At 32.4% G+C, this 19,154-nt stretch overlaps 1 protein-coding gene across 1 annotated transcript; it reads left to right on the top strand.

The window, feature by feature from the left end:
* The first annotated feature begins 577 nt into the window (after positions 1 to 577).
* LOC148303311 (phytanoyl-CoA dioxygenase, peroxisomal-like) lies at positions 578 to 16,114 on the top strand. The gene is made up of 8 exons (XM_088270179.1): positions 578 to 914; positions 6,045 to 6,182; positions 7,846 to 7,957; positions 10,541 to 10,696; positions 11,760 to 11,909; positions 12,422 to 12,568; positions 12,915 to 13,052; positions 14,038 to 16,114. The coding sequence occupies exons 1-8, from the start codon at positions 850 to 852 to the stop codon at positions 14,089 to 14,091; spliced, it is 960 nt and encodes a 319-aa protein (XP_088126305.1). The 5' UTR covers positions 578 to 849; the 3' UTR covers positions 14,092 to 16,114.
* The last annotated feature ends 3,040 nt before the right edge of the window (positions 16,115 to 19,154 follow it).

Below are 19,154 nucleotides of genomic sequence, written 5' to 3'. Positions count from 1 at the left end.
AGCTGTAAAATCGTTCGTATTACAGTTAATTTTGGACTACGGAGCGTTCGGATTAGCAAGCTGGCATTGTAATATTCATCTTGTAGTCCCAAAACAAAACTAAGTATATACCGTAATTTGGTAAGTAAGTGTAAGTACAAGTAAGTGTGGTCTAATTATAAATAATAAGTCAACCATAGTCCGTTCAATTGGCGTACGTGTATAAAATGTGTTGATGTCTACAATTATTTTATCCTCTGCGTACCTTACGGGAAATGGCGTGATAGTAAGTGGTATAATAGTTTATAGTTTATAAAAACTACAATTATATCGCATGTAATTGATGTGAGCAATGATAATTGATAATTTGTTGTTGCTTATTAGATGTGTTAAGTATTTTTTAGGTACAGGCGCAATCTACGGTACAACCAACTTATTTAATTCTCATGAGTAGGTAGGTACTTTGAAAAACGAAAAATAAATGCGAAAAACATTCAAAGAAAACATGTTTATTTCTTTATATTTTATTGATTTGAAGGAATAATGAAAGCAACGGATAAATAAACAATATTCGAAATTCACATATATAAAATTTGCTATCTTTATTAGGTAAAGTTCTATGGCGTGTACTGTCATTGTGACTTTTGCGATATTATTGTTTTAGTTGATCTATGGTTTTCTCTGACGTCTGACATTCCGTCATCTGTCGTCGAATAAAATTCTGTATATCTGCTTTTATTATTGTACGCAAACTGGTTTATGCTAAAAAATAATAGCTTGAGCTTAACATAATTTTCAGTATTGTATATTTTGAATAGGATCAGATAGCATTTGTCTACCGTACGTCGCGGAAGTAAAGTTTTATTAAAAATGACGGCCTTTCGCATAGAAGTGATTAAAAATCACTTGTCGGGAATGAAGATAGCCCAAAATCCGTAAGTGTTTTCATATTTTATTCTGCAATTCAAAGATTTATAATAAAATTATTTTTGTTGGTCTTAACGCTGTTTAAACTTTAACCTTTTCTTATCCTCTACATTTTATTTTATCAATTGTTATCTAGCGAATAATTTTCGTAAAGACTAATGAAAAAAATGGGTGGAAGCAACGCTTGAATATAAAATTAGTTACTTATAACATTTTTCTCAGTCGATTTTTCTGCATTAATTGCCAAATTTGCCTACAATTCGGATTTTAATGAAATGAAATGAAATAACGATAAACTGTATAAAGTACGAATGCGTCAAGTTGAAAAATATAATCCTTGAAAATAATCATTATTAAAATAGTTTCCACTAAAAAAAATCTTAAATTCGTCAACATAAATCTTCCAGCAATTATTGAAAAAAACAAAGCAGCGATAATTGTTTATAGACCAAAGTCTATATTACATTATCATCAGTATGCTTTATTATCGCGCGTCATACATACGTATATATATTTTTTTAAACAAATTGTTTTAAATAAACAAATCGTCATTTGATAACACATTTTTTATGTACCACGTAGATCTTTGCCAAAGTAATATGTCGCTCACTTCTTTCATCAACGTCATTAATCAAAAAACTTGATTTTTCAGGAGATTATTTTTAAAGTTTAAAAATATAATAAAATGTATTTAAAATAAATATCGGGCCACTTATTGAACTTTTTACTGTGCAACAGATATTTTTAGGTAAAACCTGAATGTTTTTTCTCCATTTGAAAAATATTAAGGATATTTAAAAAAATAATTAAACAATACCTTTTCTTCATAATGCAAAAACAACACCTTTTTCCCTGTAGCGGTTGAATATTAAATTAAAAATATGCCGCTTTTGCTGGGATATAGTACATTTTATGGGCATTCCGAGAACATGCACAACTGAAAATTGACGATTTTTGATAAATGACATTGTTGAAAGGAATGAGCGATATGTATAACTATTTTGTCTTTAAGATTTATATTGATATCTCTACAAAAATGAAGATTTATTTTTGAGTTGGGAGTGTGGAAAACTGGGCATTTACGGGGCTTATGACCTGCAGGGGTGTGCCTTCCATTTAGAGAGAAAAGCAGTGCCTATCCTAACTTACCGGCGTGACATATAAAAAAAACAACCAGTACCTACCCTACCTTACTTAGTAGTACCTAGCTTACCTTACTATCTCTACTGCCTACCGTAATTAATTCTCTATGCATGCTACTGACGACCCGTCATTAACTGGTTTAAGTGATCACTTACAATATGTAACATTCACCACGCATAACTGACAACCTCTCTACTCAAATTTGTGAAAGTTTTATGTTTATATTGAAAAGATTAAATGGATTTTTAAATAAAAACTCATCAGGGATATCTATGGTAAAAATAAGATTTTATAGGTTGTAAACTTCATAAAATCATGAAGTGATCACTCATGGTAAGCCAGCCAATGACAGGTTGTAAGCCCTGTAATACCCAGACTTCAATATTCTCTTTTTTCAATTTAAGTTTCAAATAAATACCACAATTTCTTAAAAATCCACTGCAACACGTGTTTCAATGCATTCTGCATCATTTTCAAACACCTATGTGAAGCTAATTCTAAATTTTAAAGTTGGGTCCTTGGGACGTTGAAGGTTAAAAAGGGGTTAGGAGCGGTTTCTTATTTTTAAAGAATTAGCTACACATACGGTGTTTGAAAATGATGCGTAATACATCGAAACGCATGTCACAGTAGATTTTAAGAAATAGTGGTATTTACTAAGTAAAAATTAAATTTAAAATGGGTAGATTTTACCACAAAGTGATTGCCGAATCTATCAATGATATTCAATATTCCCACTTGAAATAGACTTCTTTCTTATTATATTTTTATATTTCTTAAGAATTTAAGAATTCTTATTATATTTTTAAAGAATAAAAGTTTCTTTGTTTTTTATACCTTCTGTGTATTATCTTACTTTGCTATTCGCTTATCTTTCATACCAACAAAAATAATTACAGTATATTTTTAATTATTTTTATCATTCACAAAGGCTTATAAAATACCTTTTATCTGTCCGCTGTAATTTTCTTTACTTTTGTAACATTTTCATTAGCAACTGACCAATTAGACAGGCGCCATGGCGTAGTTGGGTAGACGCTCGACTGCGAAACTGACATCGCGGGTTCGATTCTCGGCAATTGCATAATAAATTCAAGAAAAATTTATTTTCAATTGGTCTGGGTGTTTGTGATGTATTTTTCACATTTACCTTCCCTATCCTTACAATACTACCTGCAGATAAGCTTCTGAAAAATATAGAGACTTTGCGGGTAATTCTATGAAAAAAAAAACTAAATAGCTGTACCTGGCCACAGTTGCTGTGACACAGACTGGTTAAATGGAATAGAAATCAAATAGAAAGCATACTTCTCTGACATGTGTTATTTTACAATGTTTGCAAAGCAATTAAAATATTCCAAATCTATGAAAACATACATGTGTCGGCTTGTGGTCCCGTGGTCAGTGTCGCGGACTCTTAAGTCAGAGTTTCTCGGTTCGAACTCACTCTACCACAATTTGATACCTTTTTCTAATAATGAGCTGCTTAGGCTCACAGAAATAGTATGAAATTGAAATATTTGTGTAAATAATAAAAAACACAAATATTTCTCTTTAAAAAAAATATATATGAAAATACACATTTTTACATATGAATTTATTCTAACGAAGCATTGTGTTAAAATTTCAACACACAATTCATGACTCTGATTAGTATACAATAAGCAATAATTAATTAATTTTTTGATATTGTGAATTGATTTTGTTTCAAGGAGACCTATCCATCATATTTTTATTATTTCAGTTCACTTTAGTACACTTTTTTCTGCATCGTGTAGAACTTATCTATTGTGTGAATGTGGAATTAAGTGTTAATGTGCATTTTATCACAAATATGCAAGACAATCCATAAAATTAATGATCAAATCGTTGTTAGTGCCTATTTAATGATTTTTTGTGTAAAACATACACTGTTTATCTTTAAAACTACAATATGTGTTTAAATTCGAAAACATTAAATGACTCAGACTCATTATGTGGTTTTTTTAGTTGTCATTTTATTATTATTATTATTATTATTATTATCATGTTTGATAACATGTTAGAACAATTGAAATTATCATTTTGTAATCATATTGACACATGTAAATTTAATACAATACTATTAGCAAAGGTATGATGATGACCTATGATAATTAAAAAATATGAATAATTAATAACACATTTTAGACAGGCATTTTTTATGATAATTATGTACATATCGCTCACTCTTTAAACAATGTCATTTATCAAAATACTTTAAATTTCAAGTGATCGTTTTTAATGTACAGAAATATAGTAAAATGTATTAAAAATAAATATCAAGCCACTTATTGAACTTTTTACTGTGCAACTGATCTTTTTAGGTGGAACCTGAATGTTTTTTCTCCATTTGAAAAATATTTAGTATATTTAAAAAAATAATAAAACAATACCTTTTCTTCAAACTGCAAAAACAACACTTTCTACCCTGTAGCGGGTAAATATGAAGTTAAAAATATGGCACTTTTGCTGGGATACAGTACATTTTCTGGGCATTCCGAAAACATGAACAACTGAAAAACGATTTTTGATACATCGCTCACTCCTTTCAACAACGTCATATATAAAAAAACTTGATTTTTCAGGAGATCGTTTTTAAAGTTTAAAAATATAATAAAATGTATCAAAATAAATATCAAGCCACTCATTTAACTTTTTACTGTGCAACTGATCTTTTTAGGTAAAACCTGAATGTTTTTTCTCCATTGAAAAATATTTTGCATATTTAAAAAATAATTAAATACCTTTTCTTCAAACTGCAAAAACAACACTTCCTACCCTGTAGCGGGTAAATATGAAGTTAAAAATATGGCACTTTTGCTGGGATACAGTACATTTTCTGGGCATTCCGAAAACATGAACAACTGAAAAACGATTTTTGATATATGACGTTGTTGAAAAGAGTGAGCGATATGTTTTGTTAAAACCTTTAAAAAGAGATTGGTATATAAAATTCACATGAAAACATTGGATACTTCCTTCTTTTCTGACTTTGAAATGAGGCCAGCGCAGAACGTGAAAATACCCTTCCCGTCTTTAAGCATCAATTTACCGAATGGGTTAAAATACCCTTTTTATGTATTAATTGTTAAATAAAACATAGATTTTTGAGTCTACTAAGATGTAATTGAATTAATTTTTATGTATTTTTTTAACAACAAAATAAAAAAAAACCAATGTGATGATGAAATGGACTGACGGTCCTTATATAGATATACAATTCTAATGAAAATATATTAATAAAATAATATAATTTCAATAAGGATCGTCGGTCCATTTGATCTTCACATTCGTTTGAAAATGCCATAACTAGACGAAAAATTGTTACAATATTGATTTTTATGTGGTTTTTAACAATAAAATACAAGTTAATAGACTTTACAACATTTTGAGTGTGTCCAAATACTTGTTCACAAAATCTGGATTATCTCCAATTACAGGAGTTATTTTCATATTATTTTTGACATCTCATCAAAGATGAAGAAGAATATGGAAGTCTGGGCAATTACGGGGCTGACGACCGTCATAGGCTGGTTTAAGTTATTACTTTACACACGTGTAACATTCACCAATTCTACCCATTATTGACAACCACACTACTCAAATTCTTGGAAGTTCTATATATATGAACCAATTTAGAAACCTTGTTCATGAATCACTAGAACTTCACTAGAGACATCTATTGGTGAGATGTAAAGAAGCTTTTTATTAAGCAGAAACTCTTATATTAGTATGTGAGCCCCTAGAGTTCTATGTCGTCAGCCCCGTAAATGCCCAGACTTCCATATTATTCTTCATCTTTGATGAGATGTCAAAAAATAATAACTTAATAGACTCATGAAATCTGTGTTTGATTGATACATAAATTAAAATGGAGTTAGTTCTACAAATCAAACGCTAAATCAATAAAGAAAAATACCTTTCCCATCCAAAGTGTGTTAATATGTATAATTTTTTTTTTTGAAATTTTACAGAACTGCCAATCAATTCTCTCCTTACGCTTATACGCTCGATAATGGAATTTTGACACCAGACCAGCGGACATTTTATGAACACCATGGATACTTACTTATCAAAAAATTGATTCCCGATACGTTATTGGATGAATGCAGGTAAGCTTATTATTAAGTAAATTCTCCTGATTATGACTGTGTTTTGAACATAGAACTTAACCCTTTCTGGTCCCCCAAAATTAAAAAAAAAAACCCAAGTAAAAATCTATTAATTAATTAATTAAACCATATCCGCTCCCTAGGTGGAGCATATGGAGTCCACAAACTGTCTCCAGGCTTTTCTGTCGGCTGCCAGCTCCCTTGCATCCTCCCAAGTCAGATCCGCGTCCCGAATTTCTGACGAGAACTGCCGACGAATTGTCAGCAGTGGTCGTCCTGGAGGGCGCGAACCTGATGGCTTGTAAAAGAGGCAAGCTTGATTAAGGCTCTCAGGAGGCATGCGGAGTACATGGCCAAGCCAACTGAATCGCCTATAAAAATCTATCATCATATCAGCCCGTTGAGGTCCACTGCTGGACAAAGGCCTCCCCCTTCCGCCTCCACTCCTCCCGATCCTGCGCCGTCTCCATCCACTGTCTTCCAGCAAACTTCCTGATGTCGTCCACCCATCTCATCGGTGGATGTCCTTGAGGCCTCTGGTTCCTCGGTCTCCACACCAGAACCCGTTTCGTCCATCTGTCGTCGGTCATTCTGGCTATGTGACCGGCCCATTTCCACTTCAGCCAAGCAATTTGCTCTACCAAATCACAGACCTGTGTCTGGCGTCGGATCCTATCGTTCCTTTTTTTGTCTCTTAATGTTATTCCAAGCATAATTAGCTCCATGCTCCTCTGTGCAACTTGCAACATATGGGAGGATCGCTTGGCCAGAGTCATTGTTTCCGCGCCATAGGTTAGGACGGGTAGATAAAAATCTATAGGAGGAAAAAAAAAATTGTCCTCCGTTCCATATACTGTCAAAAATGTAAGCTTGGAATTTAAATTAATAATACCAATGATGAAAAAATGTCAAATAACATCCGACATAGGACCTAAGAGCAAAAAATCGATGTCGAATGAGATTCGACATTTGACCAGTAAGGGTTAATTATGGGTTCATTATTATTTTCATTTTGATCAATTTCTATTGTTTCAAATAGTGGTATTTACCAGGTAAAATTTAAATTACAAATGAATCGACATCACTACAAATTGATGGCCAAATCAATTATTGTAACCACTTTTCTATCTAACAATATTTTGTTTCTTTTTTATCATCTTTTACTACTGCAATGCCTGATAAATAAGCATATGCTGTCTGTATATGTTGTGAATTTCCAAATTTTACATATCGCTCACTCCTTTCAAAAACGTCATAAATCAAAAAACTTGAGTTTAAAAATATAATAAAATATATTAAAAATAAATGTCAAGCCACTTATTGAACTTTACTATGCCACAGATCTTTTTAGGTTAAACCTGAACGTTTTTTCTCCATTTGAAAAATATTTAGTATATTTAAAAAAATAATCAAACAATACCTTTTCTTTAAAATGCAAAAATAACACTTTCTGTCCTGTAGCGGGTAAATATTAAGTTAAAAATATGCCGCTTTTGCTGGGATATAGTACATTTTCTGGGCATTCCAAAAACATGCACAACTGAAATATGACGTTGTTGAAAGGAGTGAGCGATATGTAAACACTAGTTACCCCCTGGCTCGGATTTGAACTCAAGCTTATTCATGGTGTTACATTATCATAACTTCTACTTTCTTTTTTCAGGGAACGTTTTCTCGACCTTTGCAATGGTGTTGTGGATAAAGGTCACATGACTATGATGAAGGAAATACTGAAAATGGGCACCGAACTTAAAGGAGAATATCTGTACAATAAGGTAATAATAGCTTATTGGCTACGGCCACGTAGAAGGGCATAATTGACTGATTGACTAACCGATTTCGTTATATGAACATTAAAACACCTGAGAAAATGCTGAATATTGCAGACTATACAGGGTGTCCCATAATCCTACTTATTCCTTTAAAAAAAGCACTATCTTTTTATAGTAAATTAAAGGAATTTTTTTACTGTTTTTAAAATGACATAAATTGAACAAACTTTTAAAATAACTTGCCAGGTTAACGTAGTATATTTTTTTCAGAAGAGTCAAAGTCACCTAAAGATTTATTTTAAAATCATTAATCGGGCATTATATATTTTTTTCTGCCAAGGCAAGCCAGTATTGGTAATATTTCGGACTGTTAAATATAAAATAGGTATTCAGTTTTATGAAACTAAAATTAGAATTCTAAAATATGATAAATTGAAAATGTGGCACTCAAAACTGAGTTAAGGCGTAGATATTTGGGAAATTCATAAAAGTGGAAATATCGCTCACTCCTTTCAAGAACGTCATAAATCAAAAATCGTCAATTTTCAGTTGTGCATGTTTTCGAAATGCCCATAAAATGTACTATATCCCAGCAAAAGAGGTATATTTTTAACTTAATATTTACCCGCTACAGGGCAAAAAGTGTTGTGTTTGCATTTTGAAGAAAAGGTATTGTTTAATTATCTTCTTAAATTTACTAAATATTTTTCAAATGGAGAAAATACCTTCAGGTTTTACCTAAAAAGATCTATTGTACAGCTAAAAGTTCAATATGTGGCTTAATATGTATTTTTAATACATTGTTTTCTATTTTTAAGCTTTAAAAACGTTCTCTTGAAAAATCAAGTTTTTTATTTATGACGTTCTTGAAAGGAGTAAGCGATATCTAGGAAACTAAGGCACTTTTACTGAAGTCATATTTTCTTTATTGGATGAGTCATAAGCTGGCCCTAATACCCATTAAAAGGAATACATAGAATTATGGGACACCCTGTATATAGGGATTCATTTAACCAGTTTACGACAGGTCGTAAGTCCTGTTGCTGTGAGTCTGGATACAGGCGTGGGGTTCTTCCCTTTCTCCCTGAGGAAATGGCTGGTCATATAGATCATTGGTCGGCAAAGTGTGGTTCCGGAGCCGCCCGTGGCTCTTCAACCTTTTGCATGCGGCTCTAGCACAAATATTTGTGAAAAGGTTCTTCGACTTTTATTTATTTAATAATTTTTTAAAATTAAATGAATGCCCTGCAAAGCTTCTATTTTAGAAGCTTGTCTGCAGGTAAGATGGTGAGGAAAGGAAAGGTAAATATGAAAAATACATCATAAACACCCAGACCAATTGAAAATAAATCTCTCTTGAATTTATTTTGCAATTGGCATGAATTGAATCCGCGACGCCAATTTACATTTTAAAGTACAACATAATACAACTTCTAAACATTTATACATATGGCAAACTTATAGTTCTAGATTCGCCGTGCCTCTCCAAAAAAGAGACTGAGCTCTTGTGCTTGGAGAGGGACTTACACTCAAGGTTTAATGTTTAATATAATTAATGGTATAATAGTCTTTTTTTATATATATTTTTCAAGATTTATATGTAGTGGTCATTATTTTTTTTCTTAAGAATTTTTATATCTTCTATTTTTTAAATTTCTTTAGGGAGTTTATTGAAATATTTAACTCCCAAATATTTGAAGTTTTGTTGAAATTGTTAATAAATAATAAAGGTGTACTAGAATTGCAAACATATTTGGTTCTTAACATAAATTTTAACCGGATCCACGCGGCTCTCATAACCGTATGTGTTTTCACGAAACATTCCCCGTACGCGACTGACATAACCGTATGTGTTTTTACTTTACTCCAAGTTTCGAACCTCAGTTCAACTTGGAGGGATTTTTTCATGGTGTGGAACTTTGGATAAAATAATACGTCAATCCTTGGCCTTATGACATCTGTTGAAATATCTGACTAATAATTTGTAACATCACAAGGATAAATAAAAGAAAAGATCCCTGATTTTTCTTGCGGTCGGTAATTAGTCCGCGCCATAATCATGCCCTGTATCTGTCTCACTCTTGACGCTACGCATCGCCAGTGGGTAAGAGTCACACACGATGCGTGCTTTGATTTATTTATGTTACGATCTTATTTGTTTATATTACGATATATTTCAAGAATAATGTGACACGAGTGTATTATAGAGTACCAAAAAGGCACAATGAATCCCATTGAACGTTTTTGTTTAGGAAAATAAATCGTTTCTTAACTAAATACATGATAAAAGTAATCATTTGAAAAAGGGTGAAATACCGCCGCGCGGGCGTCTCTCAGGAATAAAGTGAACGTGGTTAAAAGGTTAATCGTCGTAATGTGCATATTTAGCTCTTTGGCTAATAAGTTTGCCGAACACTGATATAGATGAATGGGTTGTAAGATGAAGACTGATTTTCATTCAGGCAGTCAGTATACCGAGCCGAGCGCTCCATCCATAGTTTCGGATGCTGGTGCTTGCCGCGAGCGATGTTACGTCAAAATGCTCCGATCAGTTTCCACCTTAAGATGATTACGGACTTATTTCAGGTACAAGATATTCTTCATGATGAGGTGTTCGCCAAGTACACTGAGTATCCCCTTCTCTTGGACTATGTGGAGAGCTTCACTGGACCAGACATCATGGGGATGCACAGTATGCTGATCAATAAACCACCCGGGACCTCCATTCATCCCCCGCATCAGGTAGCTATCCAACAGAAATCGATTGAAAGTTCACAAACAAGAATGATGCTGTCAAAAGACTGAATATCATGATTTTGTGCAATTAACATCCAAACAACGTTGCATTATCCAAATGCAGTACAGAATGCACTATCAGGATTGGATAATGGCAAGGAAAAACAATTGATATTTTTTAAACAATGTATTTTAAGACCTAAGAGACGGATTCGAAATCCCCTTACAACAACATCACATTTAATAACTTGGTTATCATTTAAGCAATGTCATAAATATTTTGTTGTAATCTTTATTATGATACTTAGGAATATTTTTGCATTTTTCTTTTTAAAATATTCAAAACGCGTGATCATTATTTGGTGAACATTTGATTTCCGGTCAAATCCATCGATACCTGATCAAATGGTCCAACGGTCCGTGTCATTGTGTGTTATTTATTTATTTGTATCCAAGACATTTTATTTATTTACTTTTAATACACTGGTGTCTTATTTTGCATACAATGTGTCTTTGAGAGCACTGCAGTAAATGCGTAAGAAGAATCTCTTATCCATGGATTTACCTTGTATTTATGAGCAGAGTGCAAAAAAAATACACTGTTGTTGGGTGGTTTTGTTCATCAACCCCAAACTAAATTATACTCAGACAGTCTGCCGCCTGACCCTCAGTATACTAATCACAAGTAACCGCAAACGCAATTCTGATCTGTACAATGGTTTTTGGTGTCTCTCACGTTCTACCAAAAGTGAGCAAATAGCACGCTTATAAGCGTCTCTCGCTCTCTACCAACAGTATGTCAATGACGGTTTGAAGCGTTTCCCACAAATAAACTATATGCCAATTGTGATCAATATACATTTAAAAAAATAGATAAATTCACTTATAAAAATTTACTGAGCGCCATGACTGTGTGTGAAAGCGAAACAAACACTCAAATTTAGATTAAGTTTCACATGAACTAACATGGATCCGATGTCGAATAGGTCCTCACCCAGGTTCCTGCAACGCGCAATGAACAATAATACTTATCATCAATAACATTTAACATAAAATTATTTTGGTTTAGGATCTCCATTACTTCCCATTCCGTCCCGCGAATAAGATAGTCGCAAGTTGGACTGCGATGGAAGACGTCTTCAAGGAGAATGGGTGTCTGTATGTGGTTCCCGGTTCACATAAGGGGCAACTGTTACCTCACTCCTACCCCGAAGCAAAGGTTTGTACTCATCGACCAATATTATTGCACTGATATCAGTTGTAACAAATAAAAGGCATTATATGAAAGCGTAATTGCATTATCGATAAAATTAAGAAAGGTGTTGAGATGGTTTGGACATGTAGAATGAATGAGTGAGGAAAGAACGGTAAAAAAAAATTATGAGGCGGATGTAATTGGAAAAAAGAGCAGAGGAAGACCGAGAAAAACTTGGCACGATCAAGTATGCCAAATACTTGAAAGTGGTCAGGTTAGGAGTGGAAACAATCGGCTGATATGTATGAGGAGATGCATGAACGTGCAAGAGGCGAAGAATGTTTGCAAGGACAGAGTGGTGTGGCGTTCTATTCTCTCTGCCTACCCCTGCGGGGAAGCGGCGTGATGGTTAGTTAGTTAGTTAAATTTTATTGTATGAGAATTAGTAGTGCATGCTCTTATGCACATTCTGAGAAACACCATTTGGCATATGGCATTTCTTCTGAAAATGATCATTTTGGTTTTGATTTTTCCAGGATGGTATAGTGAATAAGGCGTACCATGGAATAATGGATAGAACCATCGCTCCCGAAGAGAAGCGAGTCTACGTGCCCATGGAAAAGGGAGACACTGTATTCTTCCACCCAATCATCGTCCATGGATCTGGGCCCAACTCCACTAACGTAAGTTATTCATATTACATACACGCATATTTAAAATTTTGACAAAGCAAATCTATTTTCACTCGGGAGGAATATTGGATTTAACATGATCCTTCAAACAAAACTTTCCTCAAAAGAGTATGGCATACATGAACGCCCTAAAGCCCTATTTATTTATAAAATGGCACTTGCACTACCATCTGTGGTTGTATTCAAACATTTAAACCATACTTCAGATTATTTTGCTGTTTTAACCATGACATTTTACTTAAAATAATATTTGTGTGATGTCATCGCAATGACGCTGTCAAAAAAACCCATGAAATAAAACATGTAAATTTAGCTTATAATCAAATTATGTCTTTAGAAATTCCGCAAGGCTATATCGTGTCACTACGCTTCAAGCGACTGCCACTATATTGAGACGCAAGGAACGACTCAAGAGAATATTGCTGCGGAAGTGGAGGAAATGGGCAGAAGAAGAGGTCTGGCTGTTGACTTCAAGGTACCATGAACCAAATGAATCAGTAGAAAAAATATTTATGTATTAATTTTTAAATCAAACACAGATTTTTTGAGTCTACTAAGTTGTATTTTACTAACAAAAACACATAAAAAAATAATATTGTGACAATTGTTTGTCGTTTGAAAATTGACAGTCTTTTGACAATTGACAGTCGTTTGAAAATGCCATAATGAGGCCAAAAAATTGCCACAATATAATTTTTTTTATGTATTTTTGTTAATAAAATACAATTTAGTAGACTCAAAAAATCTGTGTTTGATTTAAAAATCAATACATAAATTAAAATGTAGTTCTACAAATTAAACGCCAAATCATTAAATAGAAAAAATTATATTTAAAAATTCAGTACATCCAAATTTTTGGTCAGAAAAGCTGGCTTTAACCCTTGAGGGTTTCTCATAAGTACATATAGGTAGATTTTTTATGTTTTAATTTTTTTTTAATTCTTAATATCAGTCTGAAAATTCTTATTGATTGTGTTATCTTTGTTATCATCACATTTTGGCATTTACTTTTTAAAGATAATACTTTTCAAATATAAACCACAACTGCGTTTTAAAACGTCTATTTAGATCGGTATAGTGCAAATGAGTAATGTTGGCTTCTAATCCCTCAATTATGAGCATAGGGCACTGCATCGTATAGAAGCAGTGTTATCTTAATCGTTACTTACATAAAGGCAAGTTGATCACTCCTGCACTTCAGGGACCAGTCCAGGGTAGTATTAAATAAATATTAGAGTGTAAAATCATTAATATTTATTTTCACCCCCCTGGGAATTCAACCCGGGACCTCCAGCATGGTAGCTAAACACGCTGACCATTACACCACGGAGTTGGATGACCTACCCTGTATATAAATAGTGATAAAAAATTACGCAAGTTTATTTATGTTTTTTTTAAAATAGTTTTCTGAAAATAAAATCAGATTGTATGTATTCAATCCTTATTTGTTTATTTTTCAGACGCTATGGTTTCTCCGAGGAAAATGTGTTAGAGGAGAGAGGAAAGAACTTTAAAATTCTTCAGCCGAGTGATGGCATTTGAAAATATTATAATTACTGGAATTGCTTGTATTTCATTTTAAATATGTAATTATACTTGAAATTTTTATAATCCTTAATTCAAGCAGTCATATTTCAACTTTTGTGAAACATTATTAGTCGTGGCAGTCAAATTATCCTGGATCAGACAAAAAGGTGAAACACTTCCCCTTCTCCGAATTTAACCAGCAGTTGAAAGGAAAGAGTGGGAGAATTGTTTCTACTCTCTCTGTCTCATATCGCTCACTCCTTTCAAGAGATGTCATAAATCAAAAAACTTGATTTTTCAGGAGAACGATTTTAAAGTTTGAAAGTATAATATAATGTATTAAAAATAAATATCAAGCCACTTATTGAACTTTTTACTGTGCAACAGATCTTTTTAGGTAAAACCTGAAGGTATTTTCTCCATTTGAAAAATATTTCGTAAATTTAAAAAAGTAATTAAACAATACATTATCTTCAAAATGCAAAAACAACAGTTTCTGCCCTGTAGCGGGTAAATATTATGTTAAAAATATGCTGCTTTTGCTGGAATGTAGTACATTTTCTGGGCATTCCGAAAACATGCACAACTGAAAATTGACGATTTTTGATTTATGACGTATGTCCTAGACAGTCTACATAGCATGTGCAGCATAGGGAACCAGTAGTTACTTGCATATTATACCTTACATTAGGTCATGGATACTCAACCCGCGGGCCACATGCGGCCCACCAAGCTTTTAGGTGCGGCCCTAAACATATTTAATATCAGGAGTATGATTTTAAAAAATCTGGCATTCTAAATTTCGTACATTCGTTTCAACTTTGATGCACAATAGTAACACCCAAAGAGGATTGTCATTATGGTCCACATAAGATCTTATATAAGAGTGTTGCTATTGCATAAGCTAGATTTATTCCAACAACAAATATTTGATAGACATAAGTCTATCAAATATTCTATAAATTATTTTGCTATGGAACAGTTTGTTTTAAATCTCAAATTTGTTTTAAAGGGGAAAGTATTGATTTTTTCCTCATACCAGTAAAGTATTGCGGCCCGCGTAACTTATATATCGTAGTCATACAGGAGAAAGCGACCAAGTGCATTTTTTAACAAAAACTTGACTTAAATGGCCAAGCAAAAGTGACTTAAATGGCCCCCCTGAACATTTTACATTTTGTTAGTTGGTCACTTTCTCCTGTACGACTACGATATGTATGTGGAAAAAATATATGTTTGTGTAAAAGCCAAGTACAAAAAGAGTGATAGCTTTTAGAGAATGAAAAAAGCAAATAAACAACAAAAAAGTGCCAAAAATTACTTTTGAAAGAAATAGAGAGTTTCTTGTTAGGTAGACGACGCCGACGTAAAGTCAACTGTTTCTAGAACCTAAAAAGTTTCACTTGTAACGTGTGAGAGTCTCACGCATATTTTTCATTATACACCCTATATAAAAAAATAATGATACGTTAACTGTGGATTTGCCCACTTTTAAAATGCAAGAACTTACATACATATATTGATTTAGGATACAGACATGGCAGATGTTTTGACATTGTTTTAATTTTTTTTACGCATTTTGTAATGAAATTTATCGAGAATATTATAATTTCTTTGTACATAAATATATCTTTTTCTTTTTTCAAATTGTGGGTCCAAAAAGAATGACTCATTTTACAATGTGCACACGTTTTTCAATTACTAGTCATAGTGTAAATGTATGCCAAAGGTGTATTTTCGCATTACACTTAAATTGTTCACTTGTTACATGAGTAAAAAATACAAGACTGCCAACATGATCATTATTTTTTTATTGCCATTACTAAAAAATCTTTTAAATGCAATGTTGTGTAGTTAGGTAGGTACATACTGTTGACGGCTAAGTAGAGAATTATAAATTAAATTATTTTTTTGCCTTACCCTTTTGAATAACCTTTCTTTTTCCTCTTCCCCTCAGCTCCTTACCTGATCCTAATGCCTATCATCAGATTGCCTTGCTTTCATCAAAAACAACCTATAATTTATGTATATATCTTTTTTACTCACTGCGCTGTTTGTAAGAGCTATCTGCCCACTAGTTAAAAATTACTGTACACACTTCTTCACCACTATTGCTAGTCTGTTTTGGTGGGTTAGAAGATATTGCATCACCGAAATTAACCTGCCAATGAATGTATATTTTCTGTTCAAGATGATAAATTATTAAATAAGTAATTATGACTTTTTATTAAAAGAGTGTGCCTTATAATATAATATGTACCGTAGAACAGGGCTACTCGAACTTTGATGTGTTACTTGAGCCCAGTACAAAAATAAAATTTAGATCTGTATTTGGTCTACAATAATGAACGTATCGACATGATTCACTGTTTCCCTGACAGGTGACACTTATTGTCACGATACGTTCATTATTGTAGACCAAATACGGATTTAAATATCTTTTTTGTACTGGGCTCAAGTAACACATCAAGGTTCAAGTAGCCCCGTTCTATGGTATATTCTTTTTAAATATAACATATTTTTATTGAAATATAGCCAATGTTTTACACTTTTTTATAATTAATTATAGTTAATTTAGTTAGGATTATCCAAAGGTGATGGATTGTAACTAAGACATCAAATATAGATGTACATAATGAATTTTATTTACTATTGAACTTCCATACCATTTTTTTAAATTGAAATTAAAAACATTGAAAACATTTTTTTAAAAATTTCAGTTTCATCAAAATAATGTCAAATATTTTTTTACGTAATTGTATGCATTATATTTTGAAATGTGATTTTAGTTACCACACATGTAATAATCACCACAGTACACCAGTGTGCCGCGGCACACACGTGGCAGAACAATGAATTAGTATACTAACATATCTACTTAACAAAGTGTTATAAATTAACAAAGAAGCCATTTGTCGTTTACTCTCTTTTAGCTGGGGACTGTTTATGTAAAAATCTTTTTCTTAGTATAATTAACTTTGTTTTAAAATCACTATAAATACAAAGTTACATTTTAATTATAAAAAGAAAAATCACAGAGTTAGCGCTTCAAATATAAATTATGATCTTTTTCTTTGATTCACTGACTTTGAAAAATGGATGTTCATTTGTATTTGTATAAAGATTTTTTTTATAAAAAAATATATTATTATGTTTCCATTCCGTTTTCTTGTCCTTTAGTCTTAAAAATATTAAATTTATACTTATGTTTTATTGTTGCATATATATATGCAGGGGCATGCATTCCATATAGGCAGAAAAGCCGTGCCTATCCTAACTTACCCGCGTGACATATAAAAATGCAACCAGTACCTACCCTACTTTACTAAGTAGTACCTAGCTTACCTTACTACCTACCTCTACTGCCAACCCTAATTAATTCTCTGTGCACGCCACTGCATAAATGTTTATGTTACATATCGCTCACTCCTTTCAAGAACGTCATAAATCAAAAAACTTGATTTTTCAGGAGAACGTTTTTAAAGTTTAAAAATATAATACAATGTATTAAAAATAAATATCAAACTACTTACTGAACCTTTTACTGTGCAACAGATCTTTTTAAATAAAACCTAAGGTTTTTTTCTCCATTCGAAAAATAGTTAGTTTATTTTAAAAAATAATTAAACAATACATTATCTTCAAAATGTAAAAACAACAGTTTCTGCCCTGTGGCGAGTAAATATTAAGTTAAAAATATGCCTCTTTTGCTGGGATATAGTACATTTTCTGGGCATTCCGAAAACATGCACAACTGAAAATTGACAATTTTTTATTTATGACGTTCTTGAAAGGAGTGAGCGATATATTTTACTTTAATATGTTTTTTCTATTAATTACACTGGCCAACAATTTACAACTTTTATTTTGTAACTGGCATGAAAATACCCGATCTTTATGCACTTTGCATAGCTGAATTAAAAAACGAATGCAAAAAATATGAAGCATGTAAAATTTTTTAAAGTTTATCTTGTTATTTATGTATAAATTTATATATATACATATAATGCTATTGTATTCCATATTAATAAGTTAATATATTTCCACTGTTACTCCATAATTATCAATACTTTTTTTTAATCCCTTACACCTTAGACTAAAACATGTCTAGATACCTACAACTATTACAGTTTCAACGTATGGGGTCCATACAAACAATAATATGACTGTAACATCAAAACTTGACGTGATACAAGCTTGTCACCATATAGACTTTGAATAAGAACGATTAACTTAGTCCAAATCAGTCATCAAAATTTCAGTTACAAAATCATTGTTGGCCAGCGTTATTATAAATATTAATACTTTTTTTATGAGGGGCATATACATGTTTCGGAGCAAAATCACAATGCCTTCTTAGTTTATTTTTTTAAATATATATATAAGTGTAATTTTTGTAAAAAAAATGTTTATATGTAAAATAAATAAATAAGAATTCAACGATTTGTTAATTAATTATTCACCCTTTTTTCTATTATACATTAACATACCTTATAAATACTTTCATATTTTTTTGTCCGCCTCCATAGTGTAATAGTCAGCACGCTCGGCTACCGTTCTGGAGGTCCCGGGTTCGATTCCTAAGGGGGGTAAAATAAATATAAGTGATTTTTTCACTGTAATATTTATTCAATATTACCCTGGACTGCTACCTGAAGCGGAGGGCTGATCACCTTTCCTTCATGTATAAACGATCAAGATAACACTGCGTTTATATGACACAGTGCCTTATGCACCATATAATGCGGTGCGGATTTAAAAAAAAAAAAAAGGTTGTCCAACTCCGTGGTGTAATGGTCAGCGTATACATATAATGTTTATTCAATATTACCCTGGACTGGTACCTGAAGCGGAGGGCTGATCACCTTTCCTTCATGTGTTAACCATCAAGATAACACTGCGTTTATATGACACAGTGCCTTATGCACCATATAATACGGTGCGGATTTAAAAAAAAAAAAAAGGTTGTCCAACTCCGTGGTGTAATGGTCAGCGTATACATATAATGTTTATTCAATATTACCCTGGACTGGTACCTGAAGCGGAGGGC

Source organism: Brachycentrus maculatus, unplaced genomic scaffold (genome assembly GCF_059751285.1).
Source record: "Brachycentrus maculatus isolate JH-2025_06_01 unplaced genomic scaffold, ASM5975128v1 h1tg000373l, whole genome shotgun sequence".
Lineage (NCBI taxonomy): Eukaryota > Metazoa > Arthropoda > Insecta > Trichoptera > Brachycentridae > Brachycentrus > Brachycentrus maculatus.
Note: the sequence above shows the minus strand (reverse complement) of the source record. Positions and strands in the feature narration are given on the sequence as shown.

What these genes read in the sequence shown, in the direction of transcription:
- LOC148303311 (XM_088270179.1), top strand. Translation starts at nt 850, where the DNA reads ATGACGGCCTTTCGCATAGAAGTGATTAAAAATCACTTGTCGGGAATG. An exon ending in GAGAATATCTGTACAATAAG is followed by an intron (nt 7,958 to 10,540) that starts GTAATAATAGCT and finishes GACTTATTTCAG; the next exon opens with GTACAAGATATTCTTCATGA. An exon ending in CTGGGCCCAACTCCACTAAC is followed by an intron (nt 12,569 to 12,914) that starts GTAAGTTATTCA and finishes TTATGTCTTTAG; the next exon opens with AAATTCCGCAAGGCTATATC.